The sequence below is a fragment of the Oncorhynchus keta genome, chromosome 15 (genome assembly GCF_023373465.1).
Source record: "Oncorhynchus keta strain PuntledgeMale-10-30-2019 chromosome 15, Oket_V2, whole genome shotgun sequence".
NCBI lineage: Eukaryota > Metazoa > Chordata > Actinopteri > Salmoniformes > Salmonidae > Oncorhynchus > Oncorhynchus keta.
Genome location: NC_068435.1, coordinates 23,125,330 through 23,146,935, shown reverse-complemented (window position 1 = coordinate 23,146,935; position 21,606 = coordinate 23,125,330). Strand labels below are relative to the sequence as shown.

The 21,606-nt window shown below is 43.4% G+C and overlaps 1 protein-coding gene across 6 annotated transcripts in view; it reads right to left on the bottom strand.

The window, feature by feature from the left end:
- Positions 1-986: 986 nt before the first annotated feature.
- LOC118394608 (nuclear receptor coactivator 2-like) overlaps positions 987-21,606 on the bottom strand; it is a 54,128-nt gene continuing 33,508 nt past the window's right edge. For 3 of the 6 annotated variants that reach the window (XM_035787979.2, XM_035787978.2, XM_035787980.2), the window contains 12 exons: positions 19,716-21,033; positions 18,367-18,586; positions 17,814-18,017; positions 17,431-17,613; positions 17,098-17,221; positions 15,766-15,934; positions 14,647-14,913; positions 10,022-10,099; positions 9,265-9,754; positions 6,932-7,115; positions 5,969-6,173; positions 987-3,396 (listed from right to left, as the gene is read on the bottom strand). In XM_035787979.2, coding sequence (XP_035643872.1) covers positions 3,385-3,396; positions 5,969-6,173; positions 6,932-7,115; positions 9,265-9,754; positions 10,022-10,099; positions 14,647-14,913; positions 15,766-15,934; positions 17,098-17,221; positions 17,431-17,613; positions 17,814-18,017; positions 18,367-18,586; positions 19,716-21,033 — 3,454 coding nt within the window. In that variant the 3' untranslated portion in view covers positions 987-3,384. The remainder of the gene's footprint in view (positions 3,397-5,968; positions 6,174-6,931; positions 7,116-9,264; positions 9,755-10,021; positions 10,100-14,646; positions 14,914-15,765; positions 15,935-17,097; positions 17,222-17,430; positions 17,614-17,813; positions 18,018-18,366; positions 18,587-19,715; positions 21,034-21,606) is intronic. The other 3 variants (XM_035787982.2, XM_035787981.2, XM_035787983.2) reach the window with 3 other exon arrangements.

Genomic DNA, 21,606 nt, shown 5'->3' with positions numbered 1-21,606 from the left:
GGATGAGCTCCACATGTGTGGTTCCCACCGTGAAGCGTGGAGGTGATGTGATGGTACTTTGCTGGTGACACTGTCAGCAATTTATTTAGAATTCAAGGCACACTTAACCACCATGCATACCACAGCATTCTGCAGCGATACGCCATCCCATCTAGTTTGCGCTTAGTGGGACTATCATTTGTTTTCACCAGGACAATGACCCAAAACACACCTCCAGGCTGTGTAAGGGCTATTTGACCAATAAGGAGAGTGATGCATCAGATGACCTGGCCTCCACAATCACCCGACTTTTAACCCAATTGGGATGAGTTGGAGCGCATAGTGAAGGAAAAGCAGCCAACAAGTGCTCAGCATGTGGGATCTCGGTCAAGACTGTTGAAGCATTCCAGGTGACTACCTCATGAAGATGGTTAAGAGAATGCCAGGAGTGTTCTGTGTGGCTACTTTGAAAAATATTTTTCATTTCTTTAACACTTTTTTGGTTTCATAGTGAAGACAAACTATTTTCTACAATGTAGAAAAGTTAAAAGAAAAACCATTGAGCTGTCCAAACTTTGCTTGTACTGTATGTCAAACACAAATAAATGTATTCATTCAAGATCTATGATAACCTTAAATTGGGGTAGTATTTCAACCGTTGCTTGGGAAATATTAAACTTGTCAAACTTTACATTAAATTGCAACGATACCATGTAACACATGCACAGTATCTTACAGTTAGTTGTACGTTTGGCTAACTGATTTGATCATTTGTCCAATTTGTAAGTCGCTCTGGATAAGAGCGTCTGCTAAATGACTTAAATGTAATGATGTAATGTAAATGTTCAGTCTTATTACGATTCAGTTTTATGTGGTTTCGTGTGCAACTGAATAATTACATTCTGGAAACCTTCATTAAATGTCTTACCAAAACTGTCAACCATGTGTCTTTTATGGGACAGTGACATGAATTGTAGACCAAGTCAATCAGTAATTAAACATCAATCAACAATAAAAAATAATTTATTTACAAATGCATAAATCATAAATTAGCAAGCGGCATTGGCAAAAGCAATATTAGTCAACAGCTTGCATAAGGTGTAAATACATCTTTTTACATAAATGCTCCCACTCTGGATAAACATTGATGCAGGTGAACAGTGATATTTAATATGAACATCACACCTCGAAAAACATCTCCGAACTGCAACACTGAGCTTTCTACACAAAAACTCATGTTTTACAATATTGCTTTGATTAACCATTGTTTACATACTCATCTTAGTCAAAATATGAAACAATTGTACAAATAATAATAATAAAACCCACTGATCACAAATAAAATGTGGGGGAAAGAAAAATGTGAAAAACAAGAAAAGAAACAGGGGTGTAGTAGTCTAACCATAGCACAAGTCTGTGTCTGAAATAGCACCCTATTCCCTATATAGTGCCCTAGAGGCCCTGCTCAAAAGTAGTGCACTATATATAGTGAATATGGTGCCACTTCAGATACGGCCACTGAGTAACAAAGCACTCTTTCAGTATTGTCACTTCACTATACATATATGATACACCTTTCAACTTCACAGCAATACACATGACAGAAAAACAGGTCTAAGGCATTATGCTAGGTCTTTAGCATGTTAAGGTACTTGAATGTAATATTTACCAATTGATAAAATAACAAACTATAAATTAATAACACATTTTACAACAAAGATCAGTCAGAACTGAAGAAAAAAAACAATTAAATCCAACCAAACTTTGTGAGTTATATTTGTATGCAAATTATTTCCTTAAAACTTATCATGATTGCCAAAATGCATGCCTTAAAAAAAGGCTGTTAACACAGTAACACTTCATGGCTTAAGTTTATTTTAAAAGGTAGTAATAACATCTTTGGATTTGCAATGAGAGCAGTGCATCATTCTATAAGTTGTTATTTTTGAATATATATATATTTATATCAGAGCATCCTAATCTTCAAACTTTGCCCAACTCTTTAATAATGCCTTGTTTAGGAAAATGTTTAATTAATTGGGAGAAATTGGCCATCACAAACCATTAGAAATATCCTTTGCATCGTCAGAGTGACATAAGAACCAGTGCAAACCTACAAAATAGATATTTTCTGGCCACACATTTTTAAACCGATGATTGTGAGCCCAACGTCATTTCAGTGTTTGCAGACAATTTGGAATTTTCACATTCTACTAAAAAAAAAAAAAAAAAAAATCTATGAGTTCATATTTGCTATGTGTTTACAGACGATAAACAAGAATGGGAATAGTACAGGAATATGGCTTGAAAAATACATATTACCTGTTCATTTTACACTTCCAGCTTTTTTTTTTCAGGGCAGCACACAAAATCAGCACAGTCAGAGCACCCTAAAGTATTCAGCTATGCCTGTTGGTAGGCCTGTCCAATCCTTTCATTGTGATGAGGTCGAGGTGAAGTGCAAGGAAAAATCCTTACGCAAATTGGTTGAAACCCTGATAAACAGTCCTTTGTTAGTTAATCCAACACAAACGGTATGACTGTGAAGTCATATTTCAGTGGTCGTAACACCAGGCTAGAGAGAAAAAAATACATCTTAATTAATTAATTAATCTATACTGTAATATATACAAAACTATGAACATTCATCCTTCATACATATTGCAGCAGGGTGATTCATTTGACAATTTAATCTGAAATTACAGGACCTAAAATATGTAATTCAAATAGACACAATAAGGTACCATTAAGGGATACTTGTTAAGAAACTTAACACTTGCCCCCTTTTTATAGTTTCATACAAAGAAAGTTTCTCAAGTTTAAAAACTATAAATACCTGTAAAACATTAATTTTAAACCTTTCAAGTGACTACTTTAGTCAGGCTTTACAATGTAACCATTCAAAATCATTGTATAGTTTATGCTCTTCAAACCATTTATAATATCACTTATTTCATTTTTGAAATCATGTGATATAATTTTGTCTCACACCTGTGCATACGAAGAAACGATCAGACAAAGAAAATATTGTTATTAAGAAAATACCTAAAAGAGTAAAGAGAGCATTTTCAGAGTTGAGCCATAGTCTGCGTTCTATCCCCTGAAATGAATACATTTATCTGACCAGATGCCTGCTGACAGGATCAGTTTTGCTTCTATATTGTGTGAGTATGAGTCCATTATATATATATATATACACATATATACACGTGTGTGTGTGCAAGTGTCTGTGTGTGTGTCTGTGTGTCTGAGTGTAGCCTATTTGGGAAGGACCTAAGTCACACTAAGGTGAATGCGGTTGGTTGGTTCAGGGAGAACTGCAGGAGCTCCTTGATTGGTTGGATGCCAGTGTTTTCATTGGGTGTTGACCTTTTGTAAACCGTGTTGTCCAACAATAGACCGGGGTCAGCAATAGTTCTGAAAAAGAAAATGTTTCTTTGATTTAAACAAGGCAACATTTCAGTTGATTACTATACTGCCCCCCCTTAGGCCAATCAGTGTAATATTGTAAATGCCAGATCTCTATGGCAAGACACATCATTCACCCAAGTTTAGTCAAAATTGGGCCAGTGGTGTCAGATATCACATCTAACTAATATAGGACCGGACGGAGACAGATCCAGTCTATCACCCGATTTCATTGTGGGGGACAAAAGGGCAGAATTGAGTGAAATACGACTGACAACATTCTAAAGAGACAAAGGGGATTATAAGGAAATGGGAAGAAGGCCCTCAATGACAAATCGGTGCTGTCTGTTTTGATGTGTAAACGTTTTTAAATACACTAATCCCTAATGTTGGGCAGACAACAACAGAAGATGAAACGTTACTCACTGGAGTTGCGTCACCTTGTATTAACATGTCAATTCCAGCCAACTGGTCTAGAATGATGCTATCCCTTCGTCTCAAGGCATTATCAGTGCCTTTGGAAAGAAACTCAGACCGCTTGACTTTTTCCACATTTTGTTTCGTTACAGCTTTATTCTAAAATGGATTAAATAAAACAATTTCCTCAGCAATACCCCAAGTGCAGAAAAACGAATTCTGATTGGCTGGGCCCTGGCTCCCAAGTGGGTTGGACTATGCCCTCCCAGACCAAACCTGCCCAGTCGTGTGAGGCCCTCCTAATTCATTATTTCTATTGACTGACTGACTTCCTTACAGGAACTGTAACTGAGTAAATCTTTGAAAATGTTGCATGTTGCATTTATATTTTTGTTCAGTGTATTTCCTCTTACCAAGTCATTTACGGTTTATACATATTTAGTTTTTCCATGTGGACCAATTTATCTGTGAAATACTTTATTTTCTTTTTCTCCCCAATTTTGTAGTATCCAATTGTTAGTAATTACTACCTTGTCTCATCGCTACAACTCCCGTACGGGCTCGGGAGAGACAAAGGTCAAAAACCATGCGTCCTCCGAAACACAACCCAACCAAGCCGCACTGCTTCTTAACACAGCGCATATCCAACCCGGAAGCCAGCTGCACCAATGTGTCGGAGGAAACACCGTGCACCTGGCGCCTGGTTAGCGTGCACTGTGCCCGGCCCGCCACAGGAGTCGCTAGTGCGCGATGAGACAAGGATATCCCTGCCGGCCTAACCCGGACGAAGCTAGGCCAATTGTGCGTCGCCCCATGGACCTCCCGGTCGCGGCCGGCTGCGACAGAGCCTGGGCTCGAACCCAGAATCTCTGACCACTGCGCCATGCGGGAGGCCCAGGCACAGTCAACTTGTGTATGTAAACTTCTGACCCACTGGAATTGTGATACAGTGAATTATAAGTGAAATAATCTGTCTGTAAACAATTGTTGGAAAAATGACTTCTGTCATGCAAAGTAGATGTCCTAACCGACTTCCCAAAACGAAAGTTTATTAATAAGAAATTTGTGGAGTGGTTGATAACGAGTTTTAATGACTCAAACCTAAGTGTATGTATGTAAACTTCGACTTCAACTGTATGTGTATATTTTTTGCTTAGGGACAATTATACAATGTTTTTATTAAATATATTATTTCAGATGGAAAGTTGAAAGCTTCCAAAGTTTTGAATAGAAAAGGCCATTCAAGATAGTCGAAATCCTTTTGGCATCAACAGCCATTATTGATAAATCTGTATCTCTTTTTGTTGTTGATGTTTATTGTATTAAACTGACGTTCTTGTTTGTGTCTATTTTTAATCATTCCTGTTTGATTGATGTGTATCAAGTATTGTAAGTTTTGTTATCATTTTGTCACAATTTATTAAACTTATGAGTTTATAATCAGCAGGGGACTATAGATTTTCCTGGTTTTAATATAATTGAAATAACTTTTTGATACATGGAACTAGGAAGCACTGAGTTGAGTGACGTGTGTTGTCATTTGTGTAAATAGGGGGTGCTACTTTGTCTCAAAATGTTGAATAGATTTCTATGGGAAAGCCATTTCTGGTGCTTTTCTCTGTGCAAATGTTATAACAGCATCTAATATTTCTTCTTGAGTAATCTCTGTTTTTAGTGATGATACTTTATCTGTTGATAACTGCTTCAGAGCTGTTGAGTCTAAGAAGGCTATAGGATCCATCCAAATGTTTAATTTTGATTCATATACATTTTCATTGAAGATTTTTAAATGGTCAAAATCCCGTTGTTTCTAAATAGAGTTTGTATCTTTTAAAATTCTAACTGGTTTAGCATGTATTTGTTTTGTGAGAGGTGAGAGATATTTTACTGCTTTATTTGCCATTAAGTAGTATTTTTATTGGAGTTTAACCTGTAGTTGTTGGTTCTCTTCAAAAATAAAAGATCGTAGTTATGAAATTGTATTTTCCTTCTTTAGCTTGTAAAGATTTTTTTATTGGCTTTTTCTAAGAGGGTGTTCTTTTTTTCTTTCATTTTAATTTCTAAATCAGATTTAACTTTAGTTTCTCTAAAAGTACCTTAAATGATAAAGAGAAACTAAAGTACACAAAGGAGTGGGTGGAACTTGAACTGGACACACACACACCTGCTCAGGGTCCATGGAAGACAGGCTTCCTGTAGGCATGGTCATCTGGCCTGCTGAGACTTGGTTCATGTTGTTCATGCTGCCGTTGGAGGCCATGGGGACACCCTGTATGTTCATGTTCAGGTTTGCGTTTGTGCCGTTGTACATTCCACCATTAGACTGTTGGGGCATGTACTGCTGAGCTTGAGACTGTTGTGTGAACATGCTGAAACAGAGCATGGAAATCAAAAGGTACATGTTCAATCACAGATTTGATCACAGGTTGATGAAAATGTGTATCATGAGAGCATACTGGATACATCCTACAGACAGTGTAGATTCATGCAGAATCAAAACATAAGTCTATGATCATAATCATGACAACTAAATACAAAGGTTAGCAGTAGGGTTGCAAAATTCTGGTTTTCCAGAAAACCTAGATGAAGAATTACAGATTTCTGTTAATTTCCTCCGGATTCAGAGAATCCTCCAACAAGGACTTCCTGGAAACCCTTTCCCGAAGTTACTTGAATTTTGCAACCAAAAGGCTTCTTAACAGCTTCTACCCCCAAGCCATGAGACTGCTGAACAGCTAATCAAATGACTACCCAGACTATTTGCATTGTCGTCCCCCCTCCCCCCCTTTACACTGCTGCTACTCTCTGGTCATTATCTATGCATAGTTATTTTAACGCTTTAGCTCCCGAGTGGCGCAGCGTTCTAACTCACTGCATCTCAGTGCTTGAGGAGTCACTACAGACACCCTGGATCGAATCCAGGCTGTATCACATCTGGCCGGGATTGGGTGTCCTATAGGGCGGTGCACATTTGGCCCAGCATCGTTTGAGTTTGGCCGGGGTAGGCAGTCATTGTAAATAAGAATTTGTTCTTAACTGACTTGCCTAGTTAAATAAAGGTGAAATAAAAATTTGACACGTGATAAAATTAGATTTTGATCCAGGTAGAGTTGCCAGTCAGTCTCACCTGTTTCCTGACATGTTGCCCTGAGGCCAGCCGTTCATCTCAGAGGAGGGCTGGTAGGAGGAGTTGGCCTGGGACTGCTGCTGAATCATGGGGCTCTGGGCGTGATTCATGCGGGGGGACATGAGTGGGCTCTGGGGGGTAGTGGCTCCTGTGAAGCCTGCGTCCTGCTGCTGCTGGTTTATACCTGACAGGACCAGGGAGGAGACATTTGTTATCAGTACTGAGGGGTGTAGAGTACAGTAGACGTTACCTAAACATTAATTTCATTGTCAAGATAAGACTGCTTGAATGCCAGTCTGTTTTTTCCACCATTCCAACTCCTTGTCATTCATCGTCATGCAATGTTTGGCTTGACAATGACAGAAATGGAATTGCCAAAAGCACAAAGAGGGACCAGGCTTAAGATAAGCTTTGTGTTGTAGTTGACTACTGCAGATATGTTAATGAAGATACAGAAATACATGAAGAGCCAAAGTAAAGTACATGCAGTTGGTCAAAAACATGGCACAATCAAATCTATACACTCACATGAATGGGTAAGAGAAGATGAAAAATATGAAAATTCTACAGCTCAGCCACCACCAATATCTATGTGAACACCAACATGAAGCAATCTGATATTGCTATTAGTAATTCTTATCCCTGTATCATATGTAATGGATTGTTTTGACTAACATGACAGAAGCAATGAGTTAATACTATAGATCACAAGTACTCTGATATCTTTAGGTAGATATACCTGTGAGATGACATGAGGCATACACTACCAGTCAAAAGTTTTAGAATACCTACTCAGTCGAGGGTTTTTCGTTATTTTGACTTTACGGCATTGCAGAATAATAGGCAAATACATCAAAACTATGAAATAACACATATGGAATCATGTAGTAAGCAAAAAAACAGTGTTAAACAAATCAAAATATATTTTTATTTGAGATTCTTCAAATAGCCACCCGTTGCCTTGATGACAGATTTGCACACTCTTGGCATTCTCTCAACCAGTTTCGCCTGGAATGCTTTTCCAACAGTCTTGAAGGAGTTCTCAAGTGCTGAGCACTTGTTGGCTGCACTTGTTGGCTGCTTTTCCTTCACTCTGTGGTCCAACTCATCCGAAACCATCTCAATTTGGTTGAGGTTGGGGGATTGTGGAGGCCAGGTCATCTGATGCAGCACTCCATCTCTCTCCTTATTGGTCAAATAGCCCTTACACAGCCTGGAGGTGTGTTGGGTCATTGTCCTGTTGAAAAACAAATGATTGTCCCACTAAGCGAAAACCAGATGGGATGGCGTATCGCTGCAGAATGCTGTGGTAGCCATGCTGGTTAAGTGTGCCTTGAATTCTAAATCAATCACAGACAATGTCACCAGCAACGCACCATCACACCTCCTCCTCCATACTTCACAGTGGGAAATACACATGCGGAGAGATCATCCGTTCACCCACACCGCATCTCACAAAGACATGGTGGTTGGTGCCAAAAATCTCAAATTTGGACTCCAGACCAAAGGACACCTTTCCACCGGTCTAATGTCCATTGCTTGTGTTTCTTGGCCCAAGCAAGTCTCTTCTTCATATTGGTGTCCTTTAGTAGTGGTGTCTTTTCAGCAATTCATCCATTAAGCAATTCCTGAGGCTGGTAACTGTAATGAACTTATCCTCTGCAGCAGAAGTGACTCTGGGTTTTCCATTCCTGTGGTGGTCCTCATGAGAGCCAGTTTCATCATAGCGCTTGATGGTTTTTGCAACTGCACTTAAAGAAACGTTCAAAGTTCCTGACATTTTCCGAATTGACTGACCTTCATGTCTTAAAGTAATGATGGACTCATTTCTCTCTGCTTATTTGAGCTGTTCTTGCCATAATATGGACTTGGTCTTTTACCAAATAGGTCTATGTATATGCCCCCTACGTATTCCAGGTGGCTACCTCGTGAAGCTGGTTGAGAGAATGCCAAGAGTGTGCAAAACTGTCATCAAGGCAAAGGGTGGCTATTTGAAGAATCTAAAATATAACACTTTTTTGGTTCCATGTGTGTCATTTCATAGTTTTAATGTCTTTACTATTATTCTACAATGTAGAAAATTGTAAAAATTAAAGAAAAACAGCTGAATGAGTAGGTGTTCTAAAAGGTTTGACCAGTAGTGTACTATTTCATTTGGCAGCTGTTCAGCTAAACCACCATGGAGTATGTATGAGAAACAAATACCACTACAGTCATGCAACCACCAAATTAAACCCACGTATGATTACAATTATTATCCATTGAAATTAAACCAAAGCTGTGACAGGAAGCCACACAGCGAGGTGACCGGGCAGCATTATATTACAGTATACCTGAGCTGGGAAACTGGAAGGCACGGTGTTGCTGCATTTGTGGATTCACTACGGCTCCAAACTGGCCACCTACGTTTCCCATCATCCCTTGCTGGTTAGCTAGACTCATCTGGGAGGAGCCATGCGAGATTGGGGAGGAGTGGAGAGGGGAGAGGAGCTGCTGAGCCCCAGGGAGACCAGGGGACAGCGGGGGGAAGGGGCTGGTGGAGGGTGGCGGAGACGTAAGACCAGTACCGTAGCTGGCCGGGTAGGGGAACTGCTGGGGGTTTGCCTGGGGGATCCGAGGGTTGGTGCCCATGGAACCGGGGGGCATGCCAGGGGACTGTGAGGGCTCCACTGCCCCAGCCGCTGAAGCCATGTTTGGGGGGGCGATGAGGCCCTGGGCCCGCATCAGCATGGCTCTCTGGTGGACATGCTGCTGGCGCTGGCGCAGGATGTTACTCAGGTACTCCCTCTGTCTCTGGGCCAACATCTGAGCATTCAGGGTTCCCTAGGAGGACAGACAAGACACATTTAGACTTTAGGCATTAGGGTGCAGCCCAAATGGAACCCTATTCCCTATAAAGTGCATTACTTTTGAACAGAGCCCTATCGGTCCTGGTCAAAAGTAGTACATTATATAGTGAATAGGGTGCTGCCAAAAGAAGTACACTATATTTGAATTTTTATTTATAGGGAATAGGGTGCCATTAAGGATGCAAACTCACACACGCATGGAGCTGTAATAATAATTATCTGCTACAGTATTCTGACTAACCTGGTTGGGTACACTGGGTCTGAGAGGTAGGTTCATGTTGGACACACCCATCTGATTCATCATTGGCTGACGATTCTGCTGAGGAAATAAAAAAATATATATATTTTTTTGTTGTTGAATTAAACAGACTTAAACGTGTTAATTATATAGCCCTTGACATTCTATTAGACCCATTACTTGGTGAAGTCCAAAGACATTTATGATACTGCACTTTATTAATAATGTAATAAAATCCCGCTACGACCTCTGACGAGCGATCAAATAGGCAGTGTCAATACAGGACTAAGATGGATCCTACTATGCCAGCTCTGATGCGCGTCACATGTGGCAGGGCTTGCAAACTATCACGAATTACAAAGGGAAACCCAGCCACGAGGTGCCCAGTGACGCGAGCCTACCAGATGAGTTAAATGCCTTCTGTGCTCGCTTTGAGGCAAGCAACACTGAACCATGCATGAGAGCAATAGCTGTTCCGGACGACTGTGTGATCTCGCTCTCTGTAGCCAATGTATTGGTATTTTCTATTTTATTAGGATCCCCATTAGCTGTTGCAAAAGCAGCAGCTACTCCTCCTGGGGTCCACACAAAACATAATACAGAACATCATTAGTCAAGGACAGACCTACATACATTTTTAAAAAGGCACACGTAGCCTACATATCAATGCATACACAAACTCTAAGTCAAATGTGAGTGAGCCCTTTAAACAGGTTAAAGGAAAAATCCACCCTAAAACACTAATTCCTTTAATTTACAGTGTTAAACAAAACTAATATGTGAGAATATTGTTGGTTGGTGGGAACCTGGAAAATAGTTGTGGAAATGTGTTGCAGCTCAAGTCAACTACAAAATACACAATGCAATGCTCTATCTATGGGCTAACGAGGCAGGTAGAAAGCAAACATAGCTACACACAGTAATACCAAAGACAATATCAGCATGTAACATAGCTAGGTATCTGTAAAATCACCTAAACAAAATGCACTATCAATTTAGGAGTCTACAATCTCGCCATGTTCAACCTAACGCTCAACCTAACATTCGAAACGACAGATATACTTAAGGGGATGGGAAATGTTGCCCATGCTACGTGAATGGGCCACACAGTGTATTCTGGGCGATTCTGGGACAAGGAGCTTTGAAATCGTGAAATCACGTACTTTAGAGGAAAATAAGCGACATACACACTAACTTTGAGAAGGGGTTGCATGATGATTAGCTTAACAACTGCGTGAAGCAGCATTACAAAGTGGACACGATTGGTCGACAGTCCACTGGGTGGGACGGTATACGTTCCTTCATTCATTCATTGGACTCCTATCTACTTTCTATAATATCTCTGGCAATGGCACCATGCAATACACCCTGGACTAAAGTAGCAGACAAATGGGAATAATGTGCTAGACCCTCCATTAAATTACACATTTCTCGAGGTAGGAATATCGTTAAAATATGATCAATGGCTCATTCGAGAGGAGACAACCTCCCGAGTTATGACATCAGTCAGTATTGAAATCTATGATAGACGTTTTTCGCAATCTAAAAGTCGTATTCCTATTAACTTCCTGTATAGTGAGAGCGACTATCACGGTGCTGCGTCATACCGGACGGATTTCTCCCTGCTTGAAGGCCAATAACTCAGATACACATGAAAACATGCAATTATCCAGGGAATTAATCATACATTACTCAGAGATGCACAAAAACTATATAACATTCAAATTGGGTGAACCACCCCTCATCACTGTCAAACGCTTCCTAAAACACTTCAGCAAGCAGGCCTTTCTAATCAACCTAGCCCGGGTATTCCGTCAGTAGATGATGCCTGGTTATTCTTTAAAAAGTGCTTTCCTCACCATCTTAAATAAGCATGCCCCGTTCAGAAAATGTAGAACCAGGAACAGATATAGCCCTTGGTTCACTCCAGACCTGACTGCCCTTGATCAGCACAAAAACATTCTGTGGCGTACTGCATTAGCATCGAATAGCCCCCGCGATATGCAACTTTTCATGGAAGTCAGAAACCAATATACTCAGTTAGGAAAGCGAAGGCAAGCTTTTTCAAACAGAAATTTGCACCCTGTACCACAAACTCCATAAAGTTCTGGTGTGGGACACTGTAAAGTCCATGGAGAATAAGAGCACCTCCTCCCAGCTGCCCACTGCACTGAGGCTAGGAAACACTGTCACCACTGATAAATCCACGATAATTGAGAATTTCAATAAGCTTTTATCTACGGCTGGCCATGCTTTCCACCTGGCTACCCCTTCCCCGGCCAACAGCCCTGCGCCCCCCTCAGCAACTTTCCCAAACCTTCCCCATTTCTCCTTCACCCAAATCCAGATAGCTGATGTTCTGAAAGAACGGCAAAATCTGGATCCCTACAAATCAGCCGGGCTAGACAATCTGGACCCTCTCTTTCTAAAATTATCCGCCGCAATTGTTGCAACCCTCTTCAAAGGGAAGACACTCTTGACCCAAAATGTTAGATCACTGACCATTACGAATCTCATCGTACCTTCTCCGCTATGCAATCTGTTTTCAGAGCTGGTCATGGGTGCACCTCAGCCACGCTCAAGGTCTTAAACAATATCATAACCGGCATCGATAAGAGACAATGTGCAGTTGTATTCATCGACCTGGCCAAGGCCTTCAACTCTTGTCAATCACCACATTCTTATCCGCAGACTCAATAGCCTTGGCTTCTCAAATGACTGTCTTGCCTGGTTCACCAACTACTTCTCAGACAGAGTTCAGTGTGTCAAATCAGAGGGCCTGTTTTACGGACCTCTGGCAGTCTCTATGGGGGTGCCACAGGGTTCAATTCTCGGGACAACTCTTTTCTCTGTATACATCAATGATGTCGCTCTTGCTGCTGGTGATTCTCTGATCCACCTCTACGGAGATGACATCATTCTGTATACTTCTGGCCCTTCTTTGGACACTGTCAACAAACCTCCAGACGAGCTTCAATGCCATACAACTCTCCTTCTGTGGCCTCCAACTGCTCTTAAATGCAAGTAAAACTAAACGCATGCTCTTCAACTGATCGCTGCCCGCACCTTTCCGCCTGTCCAGCATCACTACTCTGGACAGTTCTGACTTAGAATATGTGGCCAACTACAAATACCTAGGTGTCTGGTTAGATTATGAACTCTTTCCTCTCACATTAAGCATCCCCAATCCAAAATTAAATCTAGAATCAGCTTCCTATTTCACAACAAAGCATCCTTCACTCATGCTGTCAAACATACCCTCGTAAAACTGACTATCCTACCGATTGTTGACTTCGGTGACGTCATTTACAAAATAGCCTCCAACACTCTACTTAGCAAATTGGATGCAGTCTATCACAGTGCCATCCGTTTTGTCGCCAAAGCCCCATATACTACCCACCACTGCGACCTGTATGCTGTCGTCGGCTGGCCCTCGCTTCATATTTGTCGCCAAACCTACTGGCTCCAGGTCATCTATAAAATCTTTGCTAGGTAAAGCCCCACCTTATCTCAGCTCACTGGTCACCATAGCAGCACCCACCCGAAGCACGCGCTCCAGCAGGTATATTTCACTGGTCACCCCCAAAACCAATTCCTCCTTTGGCCGCCTTTCCTTCCAGTTCTATGCTGCCAATGACTGGAACGAATTGCAAAAATCCATGAAGCTGGAGACTCATATCTCCCTCTCTAAGTTCCAGCTGTCAGAGCAGCTCACAGATCACTGCACCTGTACATAGCCCATCTGTAAATAGCCAATCCAAATACCTCATCCCCATACTGTTATTTATTCTTCGCTCCTTTGCACCCCAATATCTCTACTTGCAAATTCATCTTCTGCACATCTATCACTCCAGTGTTTAATTGCTAAGTTGTAATTATTTTGCCACTATGGCCTATTTATTGCCTTACCTCCCTTATCTTACCTCATTTGCATACACTGTATATAGACTTTTCTATTGTGTTATTGAATGTATGTTTATTTATTCCATGTGTAACTCTGTTTGTGTCGCACTGCTTTGCTTTATCTTGGTCAGGTCGCAGTTGTAAAGGATAAATTGTTCTCAACTGGCCTACCTGGTTAAATAACGGTAAAATAAATCAAATTAAAAATAACATTTGATTTGAGCCATTGCTATAAAATAGTTTAGCCATTTCTCGAACTCTCCAGCAGATGGCAGTAGAATCCTCAGAGTTTACTGCAGAAACTGAGTAGACAATTAACAGTTCATTTCAGATGTCCAGTTCAGTTTGCAATGTTCTTAAATGTCCAGTCCCTTTATGATTTTGACAAGGGAGAGGAGCAAAGTTGTTCAATTATCGATGTCAATATTGCAAACTACTCATTCCAAATACCATTTCAAGCTTTAGCTTATCAATTGTCTTTTTCAGGTCAGGACTTCTATATGACCTATGATTTACATTGAGGGCTCTAGGGGTGGTGTGTCTGATTTTGAAAGAGGCAAGTTTGCATATTGTGCCTTAGGTCTAATTTGTAAACTTTGTAAAGCATTTATCATTTCAAACATAATTTCAAGCTTTTTAAACGTTTCTTTATAGATGAAGAAATTCATTAGGATAGGGCCTATATTATTAACAGTGAGGGCTCCAGGGATGGTGTGTTGCCCTACCAGCTGTCCCTGTAGTCGATGCTGCAGCTGCAGCCTCAGGTTGTTGGGCTGGGCAGGCACCGGGCCTCCTGGTCGGGCAGGGAGTCGGAGCATGGGGTACCCCATCCGCTGGCCCATCTGACCGGGCATACCATGGAAGCCAGGGTCCTGCTGGCTCATGTAGTTGCCCTGTGCCATGCTACTAGCATGGGGGTACTGGCTATACATGGGTGGCTTCCTCATGGGTGACTCCTGATTGGCATACTGCTCCTGCGCCACTGGCTGGCCCTACAGAGATCAAACCAAGTAAGAAATTGCAGGACATTAAAAAAAAGCTACTGTAGGTCAGTGTTCATTTGGCTGTCTTCCTTCCGTTAATAAGCAATGGCTTGCTAACTAGTCAGTTAATTTAATTTGAGATTTTGTCGTTTCTACACCAACTTCCTTAATATCTCAATCCATTAAAATGACAGAACCCACAGCAACATACAAATTCCCTGCAACATACAGTACAGCAGTCAGTGAATTACAGTACTAGAGTAAGGCCTCAAGGGGCGGCAGCGTAGCCTAGTGGTTGGACTAGTAACCGGAAGGTTGCGAGTTCAAACCCCCCGAGCTGACAAGGTACACAATCTGTTGTTCTGCCCCTGAACAGGCAGTTAACCCACTGTTCCCAGGCCGTCATTGAAAATAAGAATGTGTTCTTAACTGACTTGCCTGGTTAAATAAAGGGGGAGGGAAAAAAAAAAAAAAGGGAAAATGAGCAGAGTCCAGCTGCCTGCAAAAGGCTTGTTGGCCTCGGCCATAGAGTTGGATAGAGGGCACACTTGGCCCAAAGCCTGTGTTAGCATGGACAGTGCCATTGAGGGCGTACACCATTTTGAAGTTGCCATTGCAAAGATAGGAGATAAGCTAGTACAGGGTTTCCCAAACTCAGTCCCGAGCCTGCGCCAGTAAACATTTTGGTTTATGCCCTAGCACTACACAGCCGATTCAAATAATCAAAACTTGAATCACCTGTGTAGTGCTAGGGGGAAAAAATAAACGTGCCCCCAGAGGGGCTTCAGAACCAAGTTTGGGAAACCCCGCTCAAGTACATATCTGTGGACTGCGCATATTATTGTGGCTAATAGAGATTACCTGACTAATCAGAGTGGGGATTCCCAGAGCGCGGTCAATCTCCTCCAGGCCGTCAAAATCTTTCAGCACTGAATAGAGCTGGCTGAGCAGGGCATCCCCGTCCGAAGGCCCCTCCCCCGGCCGCAAGGGAGAACACAGCACCTCATCCTGGGAGTTACCGTAAGCCTGTCTGTGGGGAACACAACATTTCATTAAGGTCATTTAACAGACGCTCAAGGTTCAGTAGGAAAATACAATCACATATCACAGTTATTGCAAGTAGACCCTCACGAGGTAGCCCCTATCAGCAGAATCGGTGCGAGAAAAAGTGTGGGTGTTAAATGCAAGAACACAACACAAGGTCTGAGGTTAGAGTTCATAGATCAGACTGGAAAGGGCCGTTTGGCCAAGGAGATCACCACGGTGAATCATACACACACCATCATGTGCATACCATACCACTGTCATTTTCACTCACTCAACAGCCCCTGCCTGAAGTTGTTGGAGCATCGATACTGATAGGATTGAAGGGGAGTGCTGCTCTCGGATCAGCTTTCTACATAAAAATGTTCCTTAACATTACAATTATTTCGCAATACGGACGACGGATCAGCACCTAGAGAGATATCACCTATTGAGGTGGTTTTTTTTCTAATGTTTACCCAATAAAAATGCATAAAATCACAGATTTGGCACATCATTGCGCATGTTAAGCTACACATCTTGAAATATGTTGAGACACATTACAGACAGTAGCCCACAAGTAGCAAAATATAATGCAACCGATTTGAACATGAAATGCATTTCAATACGACTGAAAATAGGCATCTTACCGTTTATTTTAATGCAGTCATCTCAGTTTTCATTTAAAGCATATTTTTATACAGTATGTTGTTCAATTGCAAAGACATCTGCATCTTTGTATTTGTAGTCAACTTTGTTCTAAAGTTATCGGTGGCCACAGAGATGGATAAAGCATGTGATTTTGTGTTTAGCAGAGATCTGTGTATAACGTGATGTGGGAGGTAAAAAAAAAAAAAGCACCCATTGATGCACTTCTACGAGTGGTCTGAGGCAGGCGTTAGATTACAAGCTTTTGAGTGCAACATTAATAACAATGGTTTTGGGAAACAGCTCGGAGATTTAACGATGCTCCTACTAAGATTCTAACGATGAACTTAGCCTTAAGATGCTTTTAGTAACCTGGGCCCAGAGTAGGTTCAGACCGAGTTAGTTTCGTCCCAAATGGTACCCGATATAGTGCACTACTTTTCAAAAGAGTGTGTCAGAGAGCAGAGAGGTATATTGTACGGTCACTGAGAGAAGGGGTCTGTACAGTGTGTAGCTAGTTACCGGTTCTGGTTCCCATAAGGCCTGTGATCCACCGATATCATGCGGTCAGGCCACGGGGCTGTCTGATTGGGCAGTGCCTGCTGTCCTGGGTAGGGAGGACCAGCCATCTCCATATCGGATTGCACTGTTCAACAGACATTATGAAAAGACTCAGAATAACTTCAATTATGGGCTTCATATGGCTCTAGATGGATACAGAGACAATAGAGACGTTTGTGTGTTTGGAGAAACGGCGGCAAGTTGTGAATGTGTGTGTGGAAAAACAAGGGCAAGGTGTGCGTGGAAAAACGGGTAAAGTGTGTGTGGCAAAAGGTGGGCAGCACCAGCACCTACCGTTTCCCATCATCTGCATTGGGACCATCTGTCTGGGTCCAGGCTGCTGGTTGCTGGGCCTCATGGGGACTCCAGCTGAGATGTTGGGCACTATGCGACCATCAGGCCCCATTCTCTGCTGCAGAGCCTGGCCCATTGGCCCCTGAGGACCCCAACCCTGCTGCATGCTAGCCTGGGGCAAGCCTGGGACAGGGGGAAAGAAGTGATCCTGGCTCAGCTTACGAACACTGAAACTGGACCCTACGGTCCCTGGTCAAAATTAGTGCACTATATAGGGAATAGGGATTTGGGACTGATCCTATATCTAATAACACAGAGCACATCTCTTAAATTTGCACTAGACATTTTGATGGTAATGCTTAATGAATTTTTAGACGACTCACCTGGGTTGCCCATGTTAGCCTGGTTCTGCAACATTCCGTGGTTTCCCATCATGGCTTGCTGCTGCATGACAGAGTAGGGGCTGCTGTTCCTGGGAGGAGGGAAAGGTCGGGGAGAACCATGGGCAGACATGTTGGACTGATCCAGGGACATACTGCGGACAGGGGGCCGTTGGCCAAGCTGACCCATCCTGGGACCATTGAAGTCTGGGAGCACAAGACAGAAAAAGTTACACAATCATCTTACTAAACGATACTGGCTTGACCAAACAATATTTTCCCCAAAAGTGGGACAAAGTAGATAGAAGTCGCCCCTAACTAACTGCTGACACCAGGTCAGATATTCTTTATGATGAAGGTTATTAAGATTTGGGGAGGGTAAGCTGATCTCAGATCTGTGGTTAAGGGCTACTACCATCTCATGCTCCTTGGGTTTCTTCCCAAATGGCACCCTATTCTCTATACAGTGTACTACTTTGACCAGGGCCCATAGGGAAGAGGGTGCCATTTGGGATGCAACCTAGAACAGATAAGAGCAGGGGTGTGGTCAACTCACGTCCTGGGCCCATGCCTGGGAAGGCCTTCTGCTGTGTGTTGGTGCCCGTGGGACTGCTGTTGTTCTCTGTCATCTGTAGGATGTCGTTGATGATGGACTGCTTGTCTACGTTGGTGGGCAGAGACACGGGTCTGGACTGCTGCTGGTGGTGCTGGCCTGAGAAGAGCTGCTGCTGCTGGCGACACTGCAGATCATCCAAGATGTCTTCCAGCGCACTAGACTGCATGCACACACACAGAAAGACGCAGACAAGTCTTATATGCATTAGTGTAGACTTCAGGACCAGACATGAGTAGGATAGTAGAATGTGGGAGACAGTGTCCATGAGCATTTAGAACATCTGACTACTATGTACATAAATAATATATAGATATTATGGAACATATTTTCTAGCGCAGGAAAACACAATACTCCACATTCAAATGTTTAAAAAAAATGTTGATTGCCTTCCAATCAACAAAACCAGTGCATAGCAAGCCTAGGCTAATTACTGTACCCATCATCACTGAGAATGAGATACATTTTTCATTTAAATATGATAGCAGAGAAAAAGAGTGAGAGAGAAAGAGGCCTACAGACAGGAATGGAATCTTCCTGCTCAGGCCATTTCATACAGGCAGGCCAATGAATAGAGGGGAGGATATAAATAGCAAGCTGAACTAATGAGGTCATGTATGATGTAAGGCTGCTCTGCCCTCCGATCCGCACGGCTCCCAGCTCTACTCTGCCCTCCTGCCTGTGCACTGCACGTCTGCATGCCAGGGTGACCTGCTGTTGGTTAGTTCCTGTTCCACTTCCTGCCTCCTCTCGGGCAGTGTCCCGATTCTCTAACAATCTCCCAAAGTGTGCACTTACACACTTCCAGTCATGATCTAAAAATATTGGATTGGAGTAAACATTGGCTGAAGTGGAGTCTTCACCATTGTTAAAAATGGTGTGTACAAGTGCACCCTTTGGGAAAACTCACATATTGTGGCTATGCTAAAAGAGATCTGTGAATGTAGTGTATTTCGGGAGATTTAAAAATATATATATATATATATGGCATAAAACAATATGTTATCTTATGCTCAATATTCTCATCTGAGATGAATCTCTGTAGCTTCCCAAGAGGAAACGTGTAGCCTAACTTACAACTAAAGGTTGTAGTTTTTACCTCCCCATCCATCCACCCATCTCTTATCCCTTGAACACAGATTTTCTACAACCTCTACCTCAGACTCTCGATCAGTGGTTGTGTCCCTATTCCCTATAGCGCACCACCTTTGACCAGGACCCATAGGGGGAATAGGGTATCATTTGGGACGCAGCCAGTGTATCATGACCATACACATTGTTGCTCTACTGACCTGGTCTGCCATGTTGTATCCCGGGTCGTGCTTCTCAGTCTTCACATTGGCCAGCTTCATCTCTGTCCCGGGCTCCATCTTGATGCCTTTCTCCTGCATGGTGTTGTCATCCTTGTCCAGCAGGTAGCGCAGCAGCGCATTGTCCTTTTTCTTGGGGCTGATAGACTCCTGCTTGGTGGCCATCTCAGCCATGGTGGCAGCCATACTGTCTGGTCCTCCCTGGTCCTGCTGGCCCTGACCCAGCTCCTTCCCCGTGGCCTCAGCTGTCAGTTTGGCCAGCTCCACCGGGGACGTGCTGTTCTGGAGGAGTCTATGGAGGATCTTGTGTTTCTCCTTCAGCGAGGTGGAGTGGTTGTTCTGGCCACCTGGTCCCATCCCGGGATCCTTACAGTTGGGCTCCCCTCCCCCAGGGGCCCCGTGGGGCGAGCAGGGCTCCATGTGCTCTGACTTGTTGGTGAGTAGCTGCAGGAGCTTGGTGTGGCCCTTACTGTTGAGGAGCCTGTTCTGGGCCTCGGTTAGCTCTCCTCCTGATCCTCCAAAAGGCTTGAGGGTGTCATCTTTCGACTTCCTCTGCTCCACGTTCTCCCTCTCCTCCCCGTCTGGCTGGGACTGCTCCCCGTACGCTCCAAACATCTCCATCTCTCTCTCAGACGTGCAGCTACTGCTGTTGGCCAGCTGGCTGGAGTTGAGGTTGGGGTTACTAGTGCTGCTAGCTCCACCACTACCAGGGGGACTCTGCATCTGCAGCATGCTGCCTGGCTTCCTGTCAGGTGACCCTATGGACTGCCCCTGCTGGGAGACCCCGTGGCATTCGCTGAGGGCCTGAAGGGCGTTGAGGGAGCTGTTACCAATGTAGACACTGTGGTTGTTCCCCACCCCTGTGCTGTTACACACCCCTAGTGGAGAGTGCAGGCTGCCCGTTGGGGAGAAGGGTCCTGTGGGAAGAACGTGGGGGCAACCCGCCACACTGGGGCTCTGGCGGTGGCGTGGGGACACCATGGTACCACCGCCACTTTGACCCCCCTGAGAGGTCACACTGGGGCTGCCCTGCGACGGGCTGTTCATCCCCATCTTGAGTGCATAGTTGCTGCTACCCCGAGGAGTGGGAGAACGGTTCATAGCCCCCTGGCATCTGTAACGTCCACCCATGGTGGCCATGTTGGTATTGCTGCCAACCATTGTGTCATGTCCCCCCAACCCTGGGGACAGCCCACCCACACTGGGAGGAGTCAGTGAAGACACAGCTTTCATTGGCTGCTTCCCCATCCCCTGTCCCTGGGCAGACATGTCTGGGTTCATCCCACACATCGTCTGCTCCCTGGAAGAGGGCAAAACAAATAGACACACAGCTTTAGGGATGGAGATGGACATAAGCATAGGCTCAATCCCAAATGGCACCCTATTACCTATATAGTGAAGTGATCACAGCCCTATGGGACCTAGTCAGAAGTAGTGCACTATAAAGGAAATAAGGTGCCATTTGGAATGCAAACATACTTTAGGAAGCCGTTTTCAGTCATTCTGGCTAAACTATAGAAAAGCATAAAATGGCATTCACTGTCAACGTTCTCCTTTCACACAGTACTACTTCCATGACGGACACTGATAAAAGATCATGTAGGCGAATAACTAAAGTTCCCTCCTATGAGATGGGGCAAACTCAAATGCCAGTGGAGTCTCCAGTCCACAGCTATAACGCAGTACGCACCGAGCGGGCTTTAGCAGCTTCAGGCACAGTTAAAAACAAAGGCATCATTGTGCACGGCACTGAAGCAACATTATGAGTTTCAGAATGAGACAAGAAAGCGCCAAGTTTGCAGTTGATCCACTCATTCTCAACAACAGTCCTGTTATTGTTTCCTGTTCCTGTCGAGCTCTGCCCCAAGGCCGC